Source organism: Hordeum vulgare, chromosome 2H, assembly GCF_904849725.1.
Source record: "Hordeum vulgare subsp. vulgare chromosome 2H, MorexV3_pseudomolecules_assembly, whole genome shotgun sequence".
NCBI lineage: Eukaryota > Viridiplantae > Streptophyta > Magnoliopsida > Poales > Poaceae > Hordeum > Hordeum vulgare.
In genome coordinates, this window is record NC_058519.1 from 104,475,522 (window position 1) to 104,493,212 (window position 17,691).

Genomic DNA, 17,691 nt, shown 5'->3' on the forward strand with positions numbered 1-17,691 from the left:
CCGGGTCCAGTGGGGCAGATTCTTCAGTTTCCTTGAGGCGTTTTGCCTCAATCTTTTCTTCTGCTGAGGAAGCTTTTCTCTTCTTCGCTTCCTTCTCAGCAGCCCTTGTCTTTTTCGCGTCTGATGCAGATGGGATTAACTTCTTCACCTTTGAAGTTTTTGGCGAAGGTGTTTTCTTAACAGATTCTTCAGCTGGCAGTGAGGAACCAGCTGGAACATAGTCATCAGCCTGCTTTGGTGAAGCAGCTGGATCGGTAGCAGTTTCATCAGGGTTTGCAGATTCATCAGGAGCGGTCTCAGTGATGATTTCTTCAATGTCCGGCTCATCAGCACGGCGCTCTTGGTGTTGTTCCTCAGCTTGAGGAATTTCCTCCTCAACAGGAGATGCATCTTTTGGCTGTTCAACCAGGGGCTGAGGAGTTGGTGCTGGTGGGGGGTGACGTCTGTTGTAGTCATCAACAGCACTAGTGGCTAGCTTGATGAAATTGCTTTTGATGCTTGTGCGATCTGACAGTTTCTCACACTTGTCAGTCAAAACTTGCAGCTCTGCCTGGGTGGACACCAATGCTTCAGGCGTCAGCTTGAGAACATTTTGCCTGAGGAATTTCTCCTTTCTGGCCTTTGCAATCTTTGCCTGCTTGGCCTTCTGTTCCTTCCACTTGGCTTCGTTTATGGAAGTAGCCACCATGTGGCTGACACCAGGAGGAAGTTTCAAATCATCAATGGGTGTGTTTGGGTCTTCATACCACACATTGATGAAATCGAGAAGGACCTTGGGGTCCATCGCCAGAGGAATAGCACTGCCTGATGCTTGTGCTACCCTTTCTTGCTTGTTCCTGATGATGGCTTCCAGAGTTTCATCATCATATTCTTCACTTCCCTCTGATGCAGACGGGACTGTGATGATTTTGCTTGGGCTGGGCAGAGGTGCAGGTTCAGTAGTTGGCAAAGTCTTCACATGGGGTGTTGAAGATTTTGTCTCCGAGCTAGTTGCAGCTGGGAGTGAGGAGCTAGAGCTGGCAGTCGTAGTCTTCACGACTTTCTTCTGTACTGGCTTTGGAGGTGGAGCTGAGGACTTTGGTGTAGATGAGATGGGTGCTGAGGGTTTTGGTGCTGATGGTTTTGGTGTTGACGGTTTTGGAACCGAGGGTTTTGGAGCTGAGGGTTTGGTGACAGAAGTCTGTGCAAGCTTCTCTTGGGGCTTTGAAGCTTTTGGCTTTGTTGGCACAGACTTTGGTTGAGGAATCTCGGAGCCTGAGGTTTCTGCTGCTGAGGAATGAGCAGCACCGGAGGCAGCAGCTGAAGATTCATGAAATTTCTTCACTGCTGTTTCTGCTTGCTTCTTTAGCTTGGCCAGATGCCTTTCTTTTTCCTCTGGGTAGTCATCAAGTGTGATAAGACTTGAGGGATGAGCAACTTGATGATCCTCAAGCGGGGCCCTTCTGCCAGGAGGCTTCAAAGCGAATTTCTTCGCATATTTTGGAGTCACAAACCTGTACTCCTTCCACTCCTTTGCCCATCTGCGTTCAATTTTCTGCAGCCTAATCTTCCTTTTAGGCATAGTCTCAGGTTCATCATCAGGCGTGCAGTAGTCCAGGTATATGTCATCAGGAATGTCCACAGCTGTGTTCTGCTCCAGTTTCTTTCCTCCCCTCTGTTTCCTTTCTTCCTCCATTTTCTTCAGACGAGGAACTATCTGAGGATTTTGAACTCTTGAGGATTCCGATGAGCCTTGAAGAGTTTCTTCCAGAAACGCTGCAAATGAGTTAATGTGATGAGAACCGAGAGATTCATCAGCTGACATGTGTGTACTTGTGAACAGAGTATAGTTGCGAGGAATTTGGAGAGGTCATATGCGTTCTCAGATTTGAAGAAAATGAAAAGTTTGACAGTTTGAGGAATATAACCAGTGGTTGAGGAATTTGCATAAGCATTCTGTTCTTGGGTTCCAGAGTTGTACAGATCCGAAAATTCGCATAATTGAGGAATCTCGTGAAAATCTTAGATGCTTAGCTAGTTCATCAATGATTGTGGTGATGGATAGTGTTTGAGGAATCATGTGCGCATCGTATCTTGAGGAAAAACAGATTTCACATTGGAGAGGTAAAATTTTAGATCTAATCTGTTGTAAAAAATGGGATATATTTACCCTGGAAGGTGCGAACGAAAAACACAAAAAGGTGGTGATGGAGAGGCTCTTCGGTCAAGTGTCCAATGCACCCTAACTTGGCAGCAGAGGATGTCTACAGCGGCGGCGGACGTAGATGTTCCGTCTCCGGCGTGATCCTGGCGGCGAGAAGGTTGAGGCAGTGAAGCTCTTCCTTGCCGGCGACAAGACTACCAGCGGTGGCGCTAGGGTTCGGTGTGCTGTGGCAGGAGAGCGATGAGGCGAAGAAGATGATACCGAGGGGGTTAAGGACATATTTATAGCCCGAAAGTTACTGTTTGGCGCGAAAGTTTCGGACCGAATAGCCCTTGCCTCTACGTCTCCGCAGGACACGTGTAGCTCCCGTACGATGCGGTGGAGATAGTGGAGATCGTGGCTATCCAATCGTGGGAAGTGGGGATTCAGTTACTGTTCCTTTGAAGAAAACAATTTTTCGAAGATTTGAGGATTTTCGTTACAAAATCATCAGCTGACAAGGATGCAGTGAGGATTTTTGAACAAAGTTTCAAGTAGAACGCATATGAAGAATTGAATAGACTCGATAAGTATAGCATAGAGGGAAAATCGGGTCCGATCACATTCACTTAGCGGAAACATCAAATTGAAGAAATAGCAATAAGTGAATGCTGTTGAGGACTAGAAATCACAGTCTACCTAGGCAAATGAAAGTCATCAAGTGTTTATGAAGATTTTGCAATAGATCATCACAATGAAGAACAACTGTTTTGAAGAAAAATGCATTGTGAAGAATTTGATCATTTGAAGAAAAACAACTTGAGGAATTTCACATTGTGCGGTGGCGTTGCCCACCATATAAGAATAATGATTACAGACGCCGCGTACAATTGTCGTAGGGCTCTGAGAATCAATTTCTTCGTTAATTTCTTCACATTCAGAGTGACTTTCTTCATCGGTTGAAGAAAATCGTTTCATCATGTGTTGCACATCTAAGTCATCAACTTTGCATAAGTGTTAGGATGTGTGCTTGTTTTTACAAAACATTTGAAGATTCTAAGATATTTAGCTCACACCGCAACTTGCAAAACCTTTTCTCATCCAAGGGCTTAGTGAAGATATCATCCAGTTGATTATCAGTCTTCACATGGTCGATGAGGATATTGCCCTTGAGGACATGATCCCTAAGAAAGTGATGACGAATCTGGATGTGCTTGGTCTTCGAGTGCTGTACTGGGTTATAGGCAATCTTGATAGCACTCTCATTGTCACAGTAGAGAGGCACATTCTTCATGTTGATGCCGTAGTCCTTGAGGGTTTGCTTCATCCATAGTAATTGAGCACAGCAAGAACCAGCAGCAATGTACTCAGCTTCGGCAGTGGAGAGTGATACGCAGTTCTGCTTCTTTGAGGACCAGCAAACCAGTGATCTTCCGAGGAAATGGCATGTGCCAGATGTTGACTTGCGATCCACGCGGTCACCAGCATAGTCTGAATCAGAATACCCTACCAGATGAAGATTGGAGCCCTTGGGATACCATAATCCTAGTGTTGGTGTGTGAGCTAAGTATCGAAGAATATGTTTCACAGCCTTATGGTGTGATTCCTTCGGTTTTGCTTGAAAACGTGCACACATGCAAACACTAAGCATTATGTCTGGCCTAGATGCACATAGATACAATAAAGAACCAATCATAGAACGGTATACCTGCTGATCGAAATCTTTACCATTTTCATCAGTGCCGAGGTGACCGTTGGTAGGCATTGGAGTCTTGGCACCTTTGCATTCATGCATGTCGAATTTCCTCAGAACATCCTTGAGGTATTTCTCCTGTGATATGAAGATTCCATTGCTTTGTTGACGAATTTGAAGACCTAAGAAGAATTTCAGCTCCCCCATCATAGACATCTGATATTCTTCACTCATCATATAAGCAAATTCATCACTGTATCTTTTATCAGTACAGCCAAATATGATATCATCAACATATATTTGACATACAAACAGTTCATTATCATAAGATTTTGTGAAAAGAGTTGGATCGAGTGAACCAGGTTTGAAGCCTTTCTTCATGAGGAATTCCTTCAATGTATCATACCATGCCCGAGGGGCTTGCTTGAGGCCATACAGAGCCTTTTTGAGTCTGAAGACTTTGTCTGGATTCTTTGGATCCTCAAAACCTGGGGGCTGAGCAACATATACTTCTTCCTCAAGCTTACCATTGAGGAATGCACTTTTCACATCCATTTGATATAAGATGATGTTATGACGATTAGCATAGGCAAGTAGAATTCGAATAGCTTCAAGTCTAGCAACAGGTGCAAAAGTTTCATCGAAATCTATTCCTTCAACCTGGGTGTAGCCTTGGGCTACTAGTCGTGCCTTGTTCCTCACCACTTGACCGTCCTCATCTTGCTTGTTTCGGAAAATCCACTTGGTGCCGATGATGTTATGCTTGCGAGGATCTGGTCGTTTGACGAGCTCCCATACGTCATTCAGCTTGAATTGAAGAAGTTCGTCTTGCATGGCTTGGATCCACTCCGGTTCCAGAAAAGCCTCAGCTACTTTTGAGGGTTCTGTGATAGATACAAAAGAGAAATGCCCACAAAAGTTAACTAAGTGTGAAGCTTTTGAGCGAGTGAGAGGACCTGGCGCGTTGATGTCGTTGAGGATTTTGTCAAGTTCTACTTCATTTGCAATCCTCGGATGTGCCGGTTGAGGATTTTGTCTAGGCTGAGGAAGTGGTGTTGTTGCAATTTCCTCAGGAGCATCTTCTTGTCTTTCATCAACGATGGGGATTGTTTCTTCACCAATTTCCTCAGTGGGAACAATGTCTTCAGTAGGCTTAAGCTTTATCGCTTCCTCAGGAGACAGCTTATCTGGGTCAGAACGCAATTGCTCTCTTTGCGAGCCATTAGTTTCATCGAACCGCACATCTACAGTCTCAACAACTTTGTTGTGATAGTTGTTGAAGACTCTGTAGGTGTGCGAGTCCTTTCCATAACCGAGCATAAAACCTTCATGTGCCTTAGGTGCAAATTTCGAGCTGTGATGAGGATCTCTAATCCAGCATTTTGCACCGAAGACTTTGAAATAACTTACATTGGGTTTCTTGTCAGTGAGGAGTTCATATGAGGTTTTCTTGAGGAATTTGTGAAGATATACCCTGTTGATGATATGGCATGCAGTATTGATTGCTTCAGGCCAGAAGCGACGAGGAGTCTGATATTCTTCAAGCATGGTTCTCGCCATTTCAACCAGAGTCCTGTTCTTTCTTTCGACGACACCATTCTGCTGAGGAGTATAAGGAGCAGACAATTCGTGAGTAATACCAAGTTCATCAAGATAATCATCAAGACCAGTGTTTTTGAACTCGGTTCCATTATCACTCCTGATATGTTTGATCTTGATGCCGAAGTTCGTTGATGCCCTTGAAGAAAATCGTTTGAAGATTTCCTGCACTTCAGTTTTATACACGATAATATGCACCCAAGTGTATCTGGAATAATCATCAACTATGACAAAGCCATATAGAGATGTTGCATTGGTTAGTGTTGCATAGTGTGTAGGTCCAAATAAATCCATATGAAGCAATTCAAATGGACGTGTAGTGGTCATGATGGTTTTGGAGGGATGTTTGGATCTGGTCATTTTCCCAGATTCACAAGCACCGCAGAGATGATCCTTGAGGAATTTGACAGATTCGATGCCAATGACAAGCTTCTTCTTTGCAAGTGTGTGCAAATTCCTCATGCCTGCATGACCTAGTCTTCTGTGCCACAGCCATCCTTCTGAGGTTTTTGCTAATAAGCAAGTGGCTGGTTGAGGACCTGTAGAGAAGTCAACAATGTACAAATCCCCTCTTCTTACACCTTCGAAGACTTTGGATCTGTCAGATTCCATGATAACTACACATCTATATCTACCAAATATAACAATCATATCAAGATCACAAAGCATCGAGACTGACATGAGGTTAAAACCAAGGGATTCAACAAGCATTACTTTGTCCATATGCCTATCCTTGGAAATAGCTACTTTGCCAAGTCCCAATACCTTGCTTTTACCTTTATCAGCATATGTGATTTGCTTCAGAGGTGATGGAGTTAGTGGCATATTCATCAGTAGGCTTTTATCACCAGTCATGTGATGTGTGCAGCCACTATCGAGAACCCACTCAGTATTTTTGGGTTTATCATCCTGCAGATGAATTAGTACAGCTTACCATCTCATATGCTTCAAGTTTGAAGAATATGATACTAATTTCATTATAACAGAAATGTAAGGACGTGTGAAATATTTCTATTTCATCAATCATTAGCTTGCGTCCTGTCAAGCATTTCCTCAGGTCTCCAGCAAATTCTTCAGATGATGATTTTCATCTGGAGACCTGACCTGCAGAAGTGATTAGTTTGATTTCTTCACCACCCACATATGAAGGGGTGGCAAAGCGTTCATCATCCTGCGAGCACCATATGAGAAAGGTGGCATTGAAGCTAATGCATTTCTCTTAACAGTAGGGGGGTTAAAGTACTCATATGAGTATGCAGAGAACTGGTTTGAGGACTTATGAACATAATGATTTGAAGAATAGCTCTCATAATCATATTCCTTGTAGTTTCCCTGCATGTTAGACGCATAAGCACGGGTATGAGCATAGTTTTGACCAGTTGAGGATTTTGATCCTCTTGAAGACTTTGGTCCTCCTGAGGAATTTGATCTGGGTTCAGATTCTTCAGAGATGATGTCATGAGGACATTTACTTGAAGATTTTCAAGACAATTTTTGGGAACCCAGATTTTCCTCAGAGGAGGGCCATTCCTGCAGTTAGTTCCAACATATCGAGCAAATACTTTACCAGATTGATCTTTGAACAGTTTATAGTTGGAATCAAATGACTCATCAGAGGAATAGGATAATTCACATGAGAAGCCAGTTAGATTAGATGGATCAAAAGGAGGCCCAGTAGCAGCAACCCATGAGGTTTTGGGATACTGCTTAGGTTTCCAATAAGATCCATCAGCATTCAATTTCCTCTCAAAGGCAATTCCTTCTTTCCTCGGGTTCCTGTTCAAGATCTGCTTTTTGAGCACATCACAAAGGATTTGATGTCCTTTGAGGATTTTGTACATGCCTGTCAAGTACAATTCCTTCAACCCTGCATTTTCATCAGTGACATTTGTGTTTTCCTCAAGTGAGGAAATAGACACAACAGGTGCAGCTGAAGAATTTTTAGCAGTGGTAGCATTTGAAGATTCTGGTGAAGAATGAGCAGTTTCACGATCAATGCATTTAAGACATGGAAGAATAAATTCAACTTGACTAGCGCTGATCTGCTGAGCTAGTAATGAATCATTCTTCATACGAAGATCATCATAAGACATCCTCAGCTTCTCAAGATCAAGCTTCCTTTGAAGAAATTCGTAGGAAAGCTTCTCATGATCAGTGAGGAGTGTATCATAACGATCCTGAAGAATATCAAATCTAGACTGAAGATTTTTCATGTCATCAGCGAGGATTTGATTAAGATTCATTTCATCATTCAACAGATCATCACTTTTGTCTAGCAGTTTTTGAAGCTTTTCCAGAGCATTTTGTTGTTTAGTGGCAATGATGGCAAGTTTACTGTAACTGGGTTTTTTGTAATCATCATGTTCACAGTCACTTGAATCAGATGAGGAGGCATTATGTGATACCTTTGAACCTTTTGCCATGAAGCAATAGGTTGGAGCGAAGTCATCAGCATAATCATCGGTATGGATGGTGCACTCATTTTCTTCAAGATTGAAGATTGACTTGCTGACGAAATTGGTTGCTAGCGCAAGACTAGCCTGTCCGGATTCTGAATCTTCTCCAGAGCCTTCTTCATCATCACATTCTTCTGATTCTGCCTCGGAATCCATTTCCTTGCCAATAAGTGTCCGAGCCTTTCTGAAGCTAGTCTTCTTGTGTGAGGAGGACTTTGAAGATGAGGATTTTGAAGATTTCTTCTTCTTCTTTGAGTCATCAGAACTGTCATCCTTGTATTTCTTCTTCTTTGATTCCTTTCCCAGCGAGGACAATCAGCAATGTAATGACCTGATTTCTTGCACTTGTGATAGGTCCGTTTCTTGTAGTCCTCAGATGCAGATTCTGATTTTCTCATGTCTCTTCTTGATGATTTACCGAACTGGCCTCATCGTGTAAATCTCTGGAATTTCCTCACTAGCATTGCAAGTTCCTGACCAAATTCTTCAGGGTCACAGCTGCTATCATCTGTGTCTTCTTCTTCAGATGAGGAAATTGCTCTTGCTCTGATACCAATTGAAAGTGCGTTATATCGACTAGAGGGGGGTGAATAGGAGATTTTTAGAATTTCATCACTGAGGAAATTCCTTTTGAGGAAATTCCTCACTGATGACTAACTTACAGCGGAAACAGTTAAGGATCAGTTGTGCAATCGTTCACAATAGCAGTATTACAGAGTGAAGATTATGAAAACAGTTTGCACAGCAAGCAGGCACGCAGAATACAGCTGATGATTTACTCAAGTGAATAATTTGGGGTTGAGGAAATTCAGAGAAAGTCTTCAGCAAATTCTTCAAACAGTCACAGTGAAAGTCATCAACACATAATACAGAGAATGTAAAGAGTTGAGGAATTAGAACCCGATTCTTGGTGAATACTGTTGTTGATGACCCAGTTCCAACTGCTGTGACAGTTGTACATCTGGTTTGGAGCGGCTTGGTATTTAAACCAAAGGACACCCAGTCCCGGGACACACAGTCCCTACCGTATTCTCCTTGAGCTAAGGACACACAGTCCTCGCCCAACACTCGTGGTAAGTCTTCAGGGCAGACTTCCAAACCCTCACAAACTCGGTCACCCGGCGATCCACAATTGACTGTTGGATTGCTCTAGACCATGACGCCTAACCGTCTGGAGGATGCACAGTCCTCAAAGGTAAAAGGCTTCAGTCCCACACAGGAACAACTTCTTCAGTGATGCTCAATCACTAGGTTTGGTTTGTGGTTTCGGTGGGTGGAGTATTTCCTCACTGATGATTTACTCTCGAAAGCTCTGAGGAATTGGGTTGCTCTTATGACAAGTGTCAGTTTCTAACGGAGCAGCCAACCAGCTAGTGGTTGTGGGGGGCGGCTATTTATAGCCTGGGAGCATCCCGACATGATTTGACATTAATGCCCTTAAATAATATGACCGTTGGAGTGGATAAGATCAGTGACTTGGCGTGGCTTATCGAAACGGTCGCGACTCTCAACTGTGAGAGTCCTCATGTCACTCATATTCCTCACTTGAGGCTTTTGGTAGGATTTGGCTTGGGTTGAGCATCATGAGGAAATCCATTCCATAGTGTTACTTTGACCCCCTTTAACAGTACGGTGTTCCTATTCATCAAATGCGAAGAAAGTAAAACAGAAAACGAAAATCTTCACGCTTCAATTTCTTCAGAACGATTTTCTTCAGGAACCACCGATCTTCTCAATATCAATATCTTCATGAGGAATATCAATTTCATCGCAAATTCTTCGCGATTCATTTCTTCAGCTTCAGACCAATTTCTTCAACTGAAGACATATATTTTTAGGGGTCGATATTCTTTAAATATCTCAAACTCCTCAATGACTTATAGATCCTGTGTACACTTATAAACACATTAGATACTTAACCTATAAGTCTTCAAACCACCAAAATCACTAAGGGGCACTAGATGCACTTACAATCATCTATGAAGATAATATAGTATCGATGATCCCCTTTCGAAGCGAAGAGAGCCGGACCCCATATATCAGAATGGACTAAATCAAAAGGACGCTTAGACACTGACTCACTGTGTGAATATGGTAACTGAATCTGCTTGCCAAGATGACAACCCTGACATTCTAAAGAGACATCTCCTGAGACACGCCCCAGAAGACCTCGATGAACTAAAGACGACAAACGAGAGCCACAAAGATGGCCAAGTCGATGATGCCACTGCTGGAAGGAACTGGTAGCTGAGGCGACCGAGGCGAAGGAACTGGCGATAGTGGTGGTAGCGGAAGGAACGTGAAGCCAGTCTAACTCCCAAAGACCCTGAGAATCACGGCGGCCAGCCCCAACCAAAGTATGCGTGCGACGATCCTGGACAGAACAAAAGTTAACATCAAGAATGACGCGACAACCAGAATCAGTAAGTTGGTCAGCAGAAAACGGATTCATAGTAAGGCGAGGAACATGAGAAACATCAGGAACAGAATAAGAAGGAGTGGTAAGATTGCATCTACTAGCAATAGAAAGAGGAGTACCATCAGCAGTGAGGACATGAACAGGAAAATCAAGCGACCTAAGAGAGGACAAAGTGGAAGAATGAGAAGACATATGAAAAGAAGCTCCGGAGTCCACAACCCATGGGGATGTACCTGACTGTGAAGAAGGTGGTTGCTCAGTGCGGGAAGCTTCAGTCACAGAACCAGCAGTACCCGTCGAGGAAGAACCTGAGGCAGCAAGAAGACGCTTAAGTCTCAGAATATCCTGCTCAGTCAAAGCGGTGGCTGAAGCTGTCGAGGTAGAAGACGAAGTCCCTAAATATGATGATCGCGCCTTGCGCATGTGTTTCCTCTTCTGGAAGCACTGGGACTCAATATGACCATCATTGTTGCAGTAGCCGCAATGTGGATGGGGGCGGCCTAAGCCTCCAGAAGGAGTGGGCAAGAGCGACGGAGCACTCGAGCGAGAAGGGGTCGGTGCAGCAGGTGGCATAGAAGGAGCCTGAGCAGCGAGCACAGAGGGAACCTCTAGTAAGCCAACCGCACGTAAGCGAGTCTCCTCATCACGAATCTCAGAAAGCGCCTCCATGAGAGTAATACGTCCACGAGCAAACAACTGAGCACGCCGGGGCTCAAAATCCTTACCGAGCCGAGACAAGAACTCATAGACACGGTGAAACTCCAAATTGGCGTGTACAACCTGGCACCAGGGGCAAGTATGACAACCAGCACTACGGAGAGAATCAAGCTGGAGCCAGATAGCAGAACTATGTGCATAGAAATCATCAACATTGGAGTCACCCTGCTGAACAGCATGCTCCTGACGGACCATAGAGAGGTATAAGGCATCACCAGTGGGCTCATAGCGCTAACGAAGACAGTTCCATATCTCAAAGACAGTAGGAAGGCCCAGAAACTCAGAAGCAAACTGAGGCAAAACACTAACAGTGAGAACAGCTGCAGCACGAGCATCATCATCAAGTCACTGGGTGTAAACAGACAAAGCACCATGAGTCTGAAGAGCCTCCTCATAAGTCAAGAACTGCTCATCATAAGCACGAATAATGGCCTCATGAGTGAGCCTAGCTGCATCCTTCGCAGCCTGGATAGCATCTGCAGGAAGAACCGGTGGCGTCGCCGGAGCAGGGGCCACAGGAGGGACCGGACATGGCGGACAATGGACCTCGCCAGAAAGAACGCCCCCATAGACGGATACCACGCATATGGATGCGCATGAAGCCAACGAACTCGGTGTGGATAGTGCCATCAAAAATCACCGGACAACGAGGAACGGTAACATAGCCCAATGCAGCTGACATTTTTTAGGAATCTCGGCGGCAGCAGATCGCGAGAGCCAGCAGGATCCAATCGGGCGACCGGGAGGGAGGATCGAGCGGAGCTCGCAACGAGTAGCTGCTGGAGATCGATCCCTGCTTGCTGGATCGACCGGAGTTGGCTGAGTCCACGTAGGCGAGCGGAGACTCCAAAAGAAACGACGAGGCAGCGGCCTGATCCGCGGCGGACTGGAGGAGGCTGCTGGAATCCGGCGAGGGGCGACGGGATCCACAAGGCAGCGACGGAATCCGGCGGCCTGGGACGAAGACCTACGGGGGCCGGCGGGAGATCGAGGACGGGGGTTCGATCGGGGAGAGCTGGCGGCTTCAAGCGGGCAGACCCAGGAGCGGGACGAGCCTTCGATCGAGCGGGACGAGGCGCCCCCTGATTTGATCGAGCGGGACGAGAGGAGATCAAGCGGGAGCAGAGCCGCGTCGAGCGGGGCTGGAGATCGAGGCCGGGCTTCGATCGAGACGAGCGGGAGTAGGAGATCGAGGCCAGCGAGATGGATCAAACGCAAGAGTTGTAGCATGTAAAAAATTAACCTAGCTCTAATACCATGTTAGGAATATGAAACTTAGTATTCCAATGAGGCCATGGACCGATATATATATATATATATATATATATATATATATATATATATATATATATATATATATATATATATATATATATATATATATATATATATATATATGTGTGTGTGTGAAACATATGCAGGAAACCCCTTATACAATGGGATAAGTACAAAGAGATACATGACTATATTAAAAGAAGTGTTTTATTTAAAAAAATATTAGGGGTGCACCTTTCGGAACTGCTTCAAATGGCTCTTGACAAACAGGTTCGAAGTATTTTAAATACTTCAAAATACCTTGTAATGACAGAACCGTGGTATTGTGTATCTATGGACTAAATTATTGTAGTTTTCAATACTTCAGTTTTATAATATTTTGTTATCAAATGGGGCCTTAGTTTTTTAACCAAGAATTGCCATGCTTGCTAGCAAATTACCGTCCTCGCGACAGCATAATTTGCCGTAAAAAACTTCCGATATGCCCTGCTAAAAACATATCTGATGTTCGTTTTGTACCAAAATCTTTTTTCATTACAACAAGCCATTTCCTTTGCTCACGATATATAGTTTAGGTTGAGGCGACCATCTTAGGGAAGCAATGATCATCAAGGTTATCTGCGACACTAGCGGATGAACTTTTGCTGGAGTACAGAAGAAAAAGAATCAGATGAACCTTTTGCAGCAGCCTTACTCAATTCACAATTAGACATGGACATCGTATACACAGAGTAACTTGTGTCCGTATGATCACCCTGTATGTTGTATCTTGCATGTGTTACTACTACTTACTACTGTGCAGGAGTCAGGTCCTCTGCCTTCCAGACCGGGAGGACCCCCTGGCCGGCCAGCCTCTTATACACCCAGAACACCACGTACTGTGGAGTGACCCTCTTCTCGTCGATCAGGAACGGCTCGATGGTGCTCACCTCCATGGAGTAGGAAGTCATCGCAAAGCCCTTGGGTCCTGCAGTTGTCAGCCCATTGAAGTGAGAATTCAGATTAGTTGAGACTAGAGATGGTTTTATTGTTATAGTTTTTGGGCTATAAAGTGATTGATTACAGTAATTTGCGCTGAGGTTTTCAGAAGTTTACAGGAACAACAAACTAGGTCATGAAGGATTGTCATGTCAACAGTTTTCTCAGCAAGTAACTAACATTGCAATGCACGGGGAGAAACGGCATTCTACTATTGACACAAGAGTTTCAAAGTTACTAGTTTTTACCTGTGAGGTCTCCTTGTGGGAAGAAGGCCCAGAAGTAGTAGGGTATGTCTTCCTTCACGAAGGAGCCTTCCAACTGCAAATCATGGACACCTAAAGGATCAGAACGACACCAACGTAGTACATTGGAGATCGCTAGCATTTGCGTGATGGCTGAAGAGTGAGGAACCAAGTGCTTGAACGTGCAGTGAGCCTATTCCATGCCTAGTACTAGCAGTTCCTAATTACTCAAAGCTTGCACGGTAATAGTGTAGTAGCGATGCCAAATCACAAGTATCATGGGTCTGTGACTGGCGCGCAATCGCTTGTCGATATGAATCACTGATCTCACCGTGTTGTTCTGGAACGTCAGCACGACTTGGGACACGTCCTCCTCGGCCTCCAGCGCAGTCTTCAAAGGAGGGATGATCTCTTCCTCCATCATCTCCGGCAGTGGCTTTGGCGGGGCCTTCTTCGGCTTGGCCGCTGCTGGCTTGGCTGCCGGCTTGGCCTCCGCGGCTGCGGCTTCCTTCTTGTCACCGTCTGCATCCTTCGTCTCGCTAACTGCGTCAGAACACGCAAAATTCAGGTACATCGATATAGGCAGCACCAGCATCCGAAGCTTTTAAAGCTTCATGAACAAGAACAGCGCGGATGATCATCACAGCGTACACCACTTGATCGCAGCACTCATTTCCTAATGCCACAGTGAATTAAGCAGAGTGATCGAATGGGAGTACCAGCGGTTGCGGCGGCGGCGGTGGCGCCGGCCGACGACTCCTGCACGGCGCAGCAGGAGGCCACGGAGCGAGGGAAGGCGACGACGAGTGGCAGTCGCTTCGCGAAGAGCGGCGCGGCGGAGCACTTGCACCTCGTCGCCGCATGCCGGCCCGTGAGCGGCGGGCTGGTGAGCCTCGGCGAGTGCAGAGCCCGGGTCGCCATGGGATGAGTCTGCCGCGCAGCCGATCGACGCCTTCCGGTGGATGGGTCGTTGCTGGCCACTGGTTGGGTTGGGTGGCGCTGCACCGACGCCGCTCTATCTGCACCCCGATGGAGAAGAGAAGAGACCGGTGCAGCATGGCTGCCCGCCTCTGAGCCAGCCGTTTCCTCGTCTGCTGCTGTGGCTGACGGCCTGCAACAAACGCGAGCCGCCGGATCAAAAACCGATGTTTCCGATCAACCCACAAGGCCACAAGCTTGGATCGTATGATTTCTGGAGAAGACGCGTATCATTTCATTTTATTAACACTAAAAAATAATGCTAAGGGCCTCTTTGATTCGCAGGATTTTTAAAACGCAGGAATAGAAAAAAATGGAGGATTTGAGTGGCATGTTCATTTGAACCCATAGGATTAGTAAGGAGTGTTTGATGCCATAAGGAAAACAAAGGAATTGCAAAAGAAGTTGACGTGGATGTTAGATTTCCTATGAAATGTAGTACAAAAGATTCCATAAGAAAAATTCCAATGGGATTCAATCCTATGATTCAAAGGACCAATATAGAAAAAAAATCCTAAGGGTTTTAATCCTTTAAAAATCCTATAGAATTCCTTTGAATCAAAGGAGCCCTAATTGGCTTCTCTAGGAAGGAATTGACATACCATGGTCGGAGGAAATTGCCTCTTATAACTAAAATTGTCATAAAGATCGTTCTCAATGCCATTCTTCTAGCCGAATGTTCGCCAACTATTGAAGTCCAAAAACTTTGCTATCTACAGAATGCTTTAGATGATCCTTTATTACTGATAAACTGAATGTTATGTTGACTCGGTGTGAATGTTATCCACAATTGGCTCACGGGCTCTTGGCAACCCTTTGTGATTAATAAAAAATACTGGAGCCTACAAACCCACGTGTAGGTGAAATGTGCCAAAATTGCAAGTCCCCTGTGGCATTCCCTTTTTTTCGATAAAAACTTTGTTGTTTGAATTTCAGGGGAAAAAGGATCACCGAATATTCGGGAGAAAAGTCATTCACAGCACTACTAAATATAGAATGTACACGCTTTAGGCCCCGTTTGGAACCACTCAGATTATATAATCTGATTTTTATAATCTATTATGTCTCCAAACATGGTAAATTATATTGCAGTTTATAAAAACTAAATGTTCAGATTATTAAAAACTCATAATCTACTCTGCCCCGGCTAAAATCAGATTATGGATTAGTAATGACCCATTATCCTTGAAAACTTGGAGATAATTACCTACTGCCACCGCCACCGTCCTCCAAACATGCTCATCTAGATTATTACCTTTGCAGCTAAAAAACAGAGGAAAGACATGTCATTGTATAATATAAAACCTGGATTATGGTTTATATAATCTGGCTTCCAAACATATACACCTAGATTATTTTTATAAATCAGATTATATAATCTATCTTCATAATCTAAATTATTATAATCTATTGTGGTTCCAAACAGGGCCAACGTGTGTGACTTCAGTAAAATGTGGCTGCAACCTTTTGGCTGTCATATAGAGCGACTTTGGTACAAGCATGTCGAAAGTTAACCTCCGCATGTAACAAACCCAGCATATATTGCTCTCGGTGAACTGCAAACAAAAAAAATATGATGCAGTTGCAACCGAGAGATGCCTAGCTGCACGGCACAGCATCGGGTCGTTTTCTCGTCTCCCACTTCACTGACGGTGGCCCCGTGTCCCCGCACCCCAGACCCGGCCGAAGACTTCCCAAGTCCCCCAACGCACGCGATCCATGCCTCTTGGCCCGGTCCAAATACGCAGAATGACACCAGCCCGCAAGCTCGGTGGGCCGCGGGCCCGCTCCACGCCGCAGCTGGAGCCAGGGCAAGCGCGCACGCAACCGCTTTCCATTCCGTGCCGTCCGATCCCTGCAGCTCCCCACCACGAACAACCACACGGCTCACGGGCATCGCGTGCTCGCCTGCCTGTCCCCTCCTCCTTCCTTGTCGCGGCCGCCGGCCGTTGCGCGCAGGGGATCTGTGGACACGGACCACACAGTCAGAAGAGCCTAGACGCGCGGCGGGCCACACGACGCGGCGGCACAACGTGGCATGGACCGAGTCCACCGCGGCGCAGAGCGCGGGGCAAGGCATGCTGCTGGCCCAAGTTAATTACGTACCCCCGATAATAACCATTAATTAACCGTTATTATTCTGGTTAACCTAATTAACAGGCATGCTGCTGTATAGAACTTCCAGCTATGTTGAATCTGGTCCGTCCACGCGCGTACAGCTCTCGGCGGGGTTGAAAATATGCTCTCTAGTCTTCTGGTTAACCTAATCCGGCACCGTTCGGCGGCTGCGCATCACGGATCTCCAAAGCGAAACGCGAAGCAGCGAAACACACACGGCAAACGCACTGTGAGATACTGACATGTGGGACCATCACGCAGCGTGGACCCAACGAGCGCAGAGGGAGGCGTGCCGTTCTTCTCCTCCTCCCGTTTCAATTTCAGCGCAGAGACGCGTCAAACTCGGGGAGCCCGGATATTCAACACGGGCGGGCCCGCCAGAGAGCACTCGGGGCAGGGGCAGGGGCGTAAAATCCCCATCGGCCAAAAAAAGCAGCAGGGTCGCCCTAGAAACGGGGAGCATCCAAGGAAGGGCATCCGCTCGGATCTTCTCTCCTCCTCGGGCCGCTCACCGACAGCGCGGCCGTCCCGGCTCTAGCCACCAGCGGTCGCGTTACCCCACCCACCACCAGTCCACCACTCGCGCTGCGCGGCGCAACTTGACAAAAGAAAGCGAAAGGCAGCAGCTGTACTCCGCCATCGCATCGCATCCTCACCCACCCACCCACCCACCGCAGCCTCCTCTTTTACTCTCAAGTCTAAACGAAAATCACGGGTCCGCGAGGCCAAAGCTAGCCACGGAAGGGGGGGGCCACCTAACAGAGGGACACAGCTCGGGCCTCGTGGTAGACCGGCACGGATGGCACCACCGTGAACCAGAGACACAGCAGAGCAAGGCAATGCCTCAGCAGCCAAAAACTGCTAAATAACTCCAAAAGCCCATTTGCTATAGTGGGGAGGAGCGCGGGGCTCGGCCATCCCTGCAACCACAGCCATTTCACCTATCTCAAAGCACGTAGCGCCCGTGCAGAGCCGCCGGCAGGCAGAGCCAGCGGCCGGTCATCATCAGTAAGAAGCACACAGCACAGACAGACACTTCAACCAGGGCAAAGTATAAAATTTTCAAATGCAGGCAACGGCTATTAGGGGCG

The 17,691-nt window shown here is 46.1% G+C and overlaps 1 protein-coding gene across 1 annotated transcript; it reads right to left on the reverse strand.

Annotated features, from left to right (window-relative positions):
* Positions 1–12,935: 12,935 nt before the first annotated feature.
* LOC123425363 lies at positions 12,936–14,590 on the reverse strand. Its single transcript, XM_045109050.1, has 4 exons — positions 14,224–14,590; positions 13,836–14,047; positions 13,508–13,580; positions 12,936–13,248 (listed from the first exon to the last, which is right to left on the reverse strand). Exons 1-4 carry the CDS (start codon positions 14,423–14,425, stop codon positions 13,073–13,075), a joined length of 663 nt encoding a protein of 220 aa, XP_044964985.1. The 5' UTR covers positions 14,426–14,590; the 3' UTR covers positions 12,936–13,072.
* Between the last annotated feature and the right edge of the window lie 3,101 nt (positions 14,591–17,691).

What these genes read in the sequence shown, in the direction of transcription:
- LOC123425363 (XM_045109050.1), bottom strand. Translation starts at nt 14,425, where the DNA reads ATGGCGACCCGGGCTCTGCACTCGCCGAGGCTCACCAGCCCGCCGCTC. An exon ending in CGCCGCCGCCGCAACCGCTG is followed by an intron (nt 14,048 to 14,223) that starts GTACTCCCATTC and finishes GTTCTGACGCAG; the next exon opens with TTAGCGAGACGAAGGATGCA. An exon ending in TGACGTTCCAGAACAACACG is followed by an intron (nt 13,581 to 13,835) that starts GTGAGATCAGTG and finishes CATGATTTGCAG; the next exon opens with TTGGAAGGCTCCTTCGTGAA.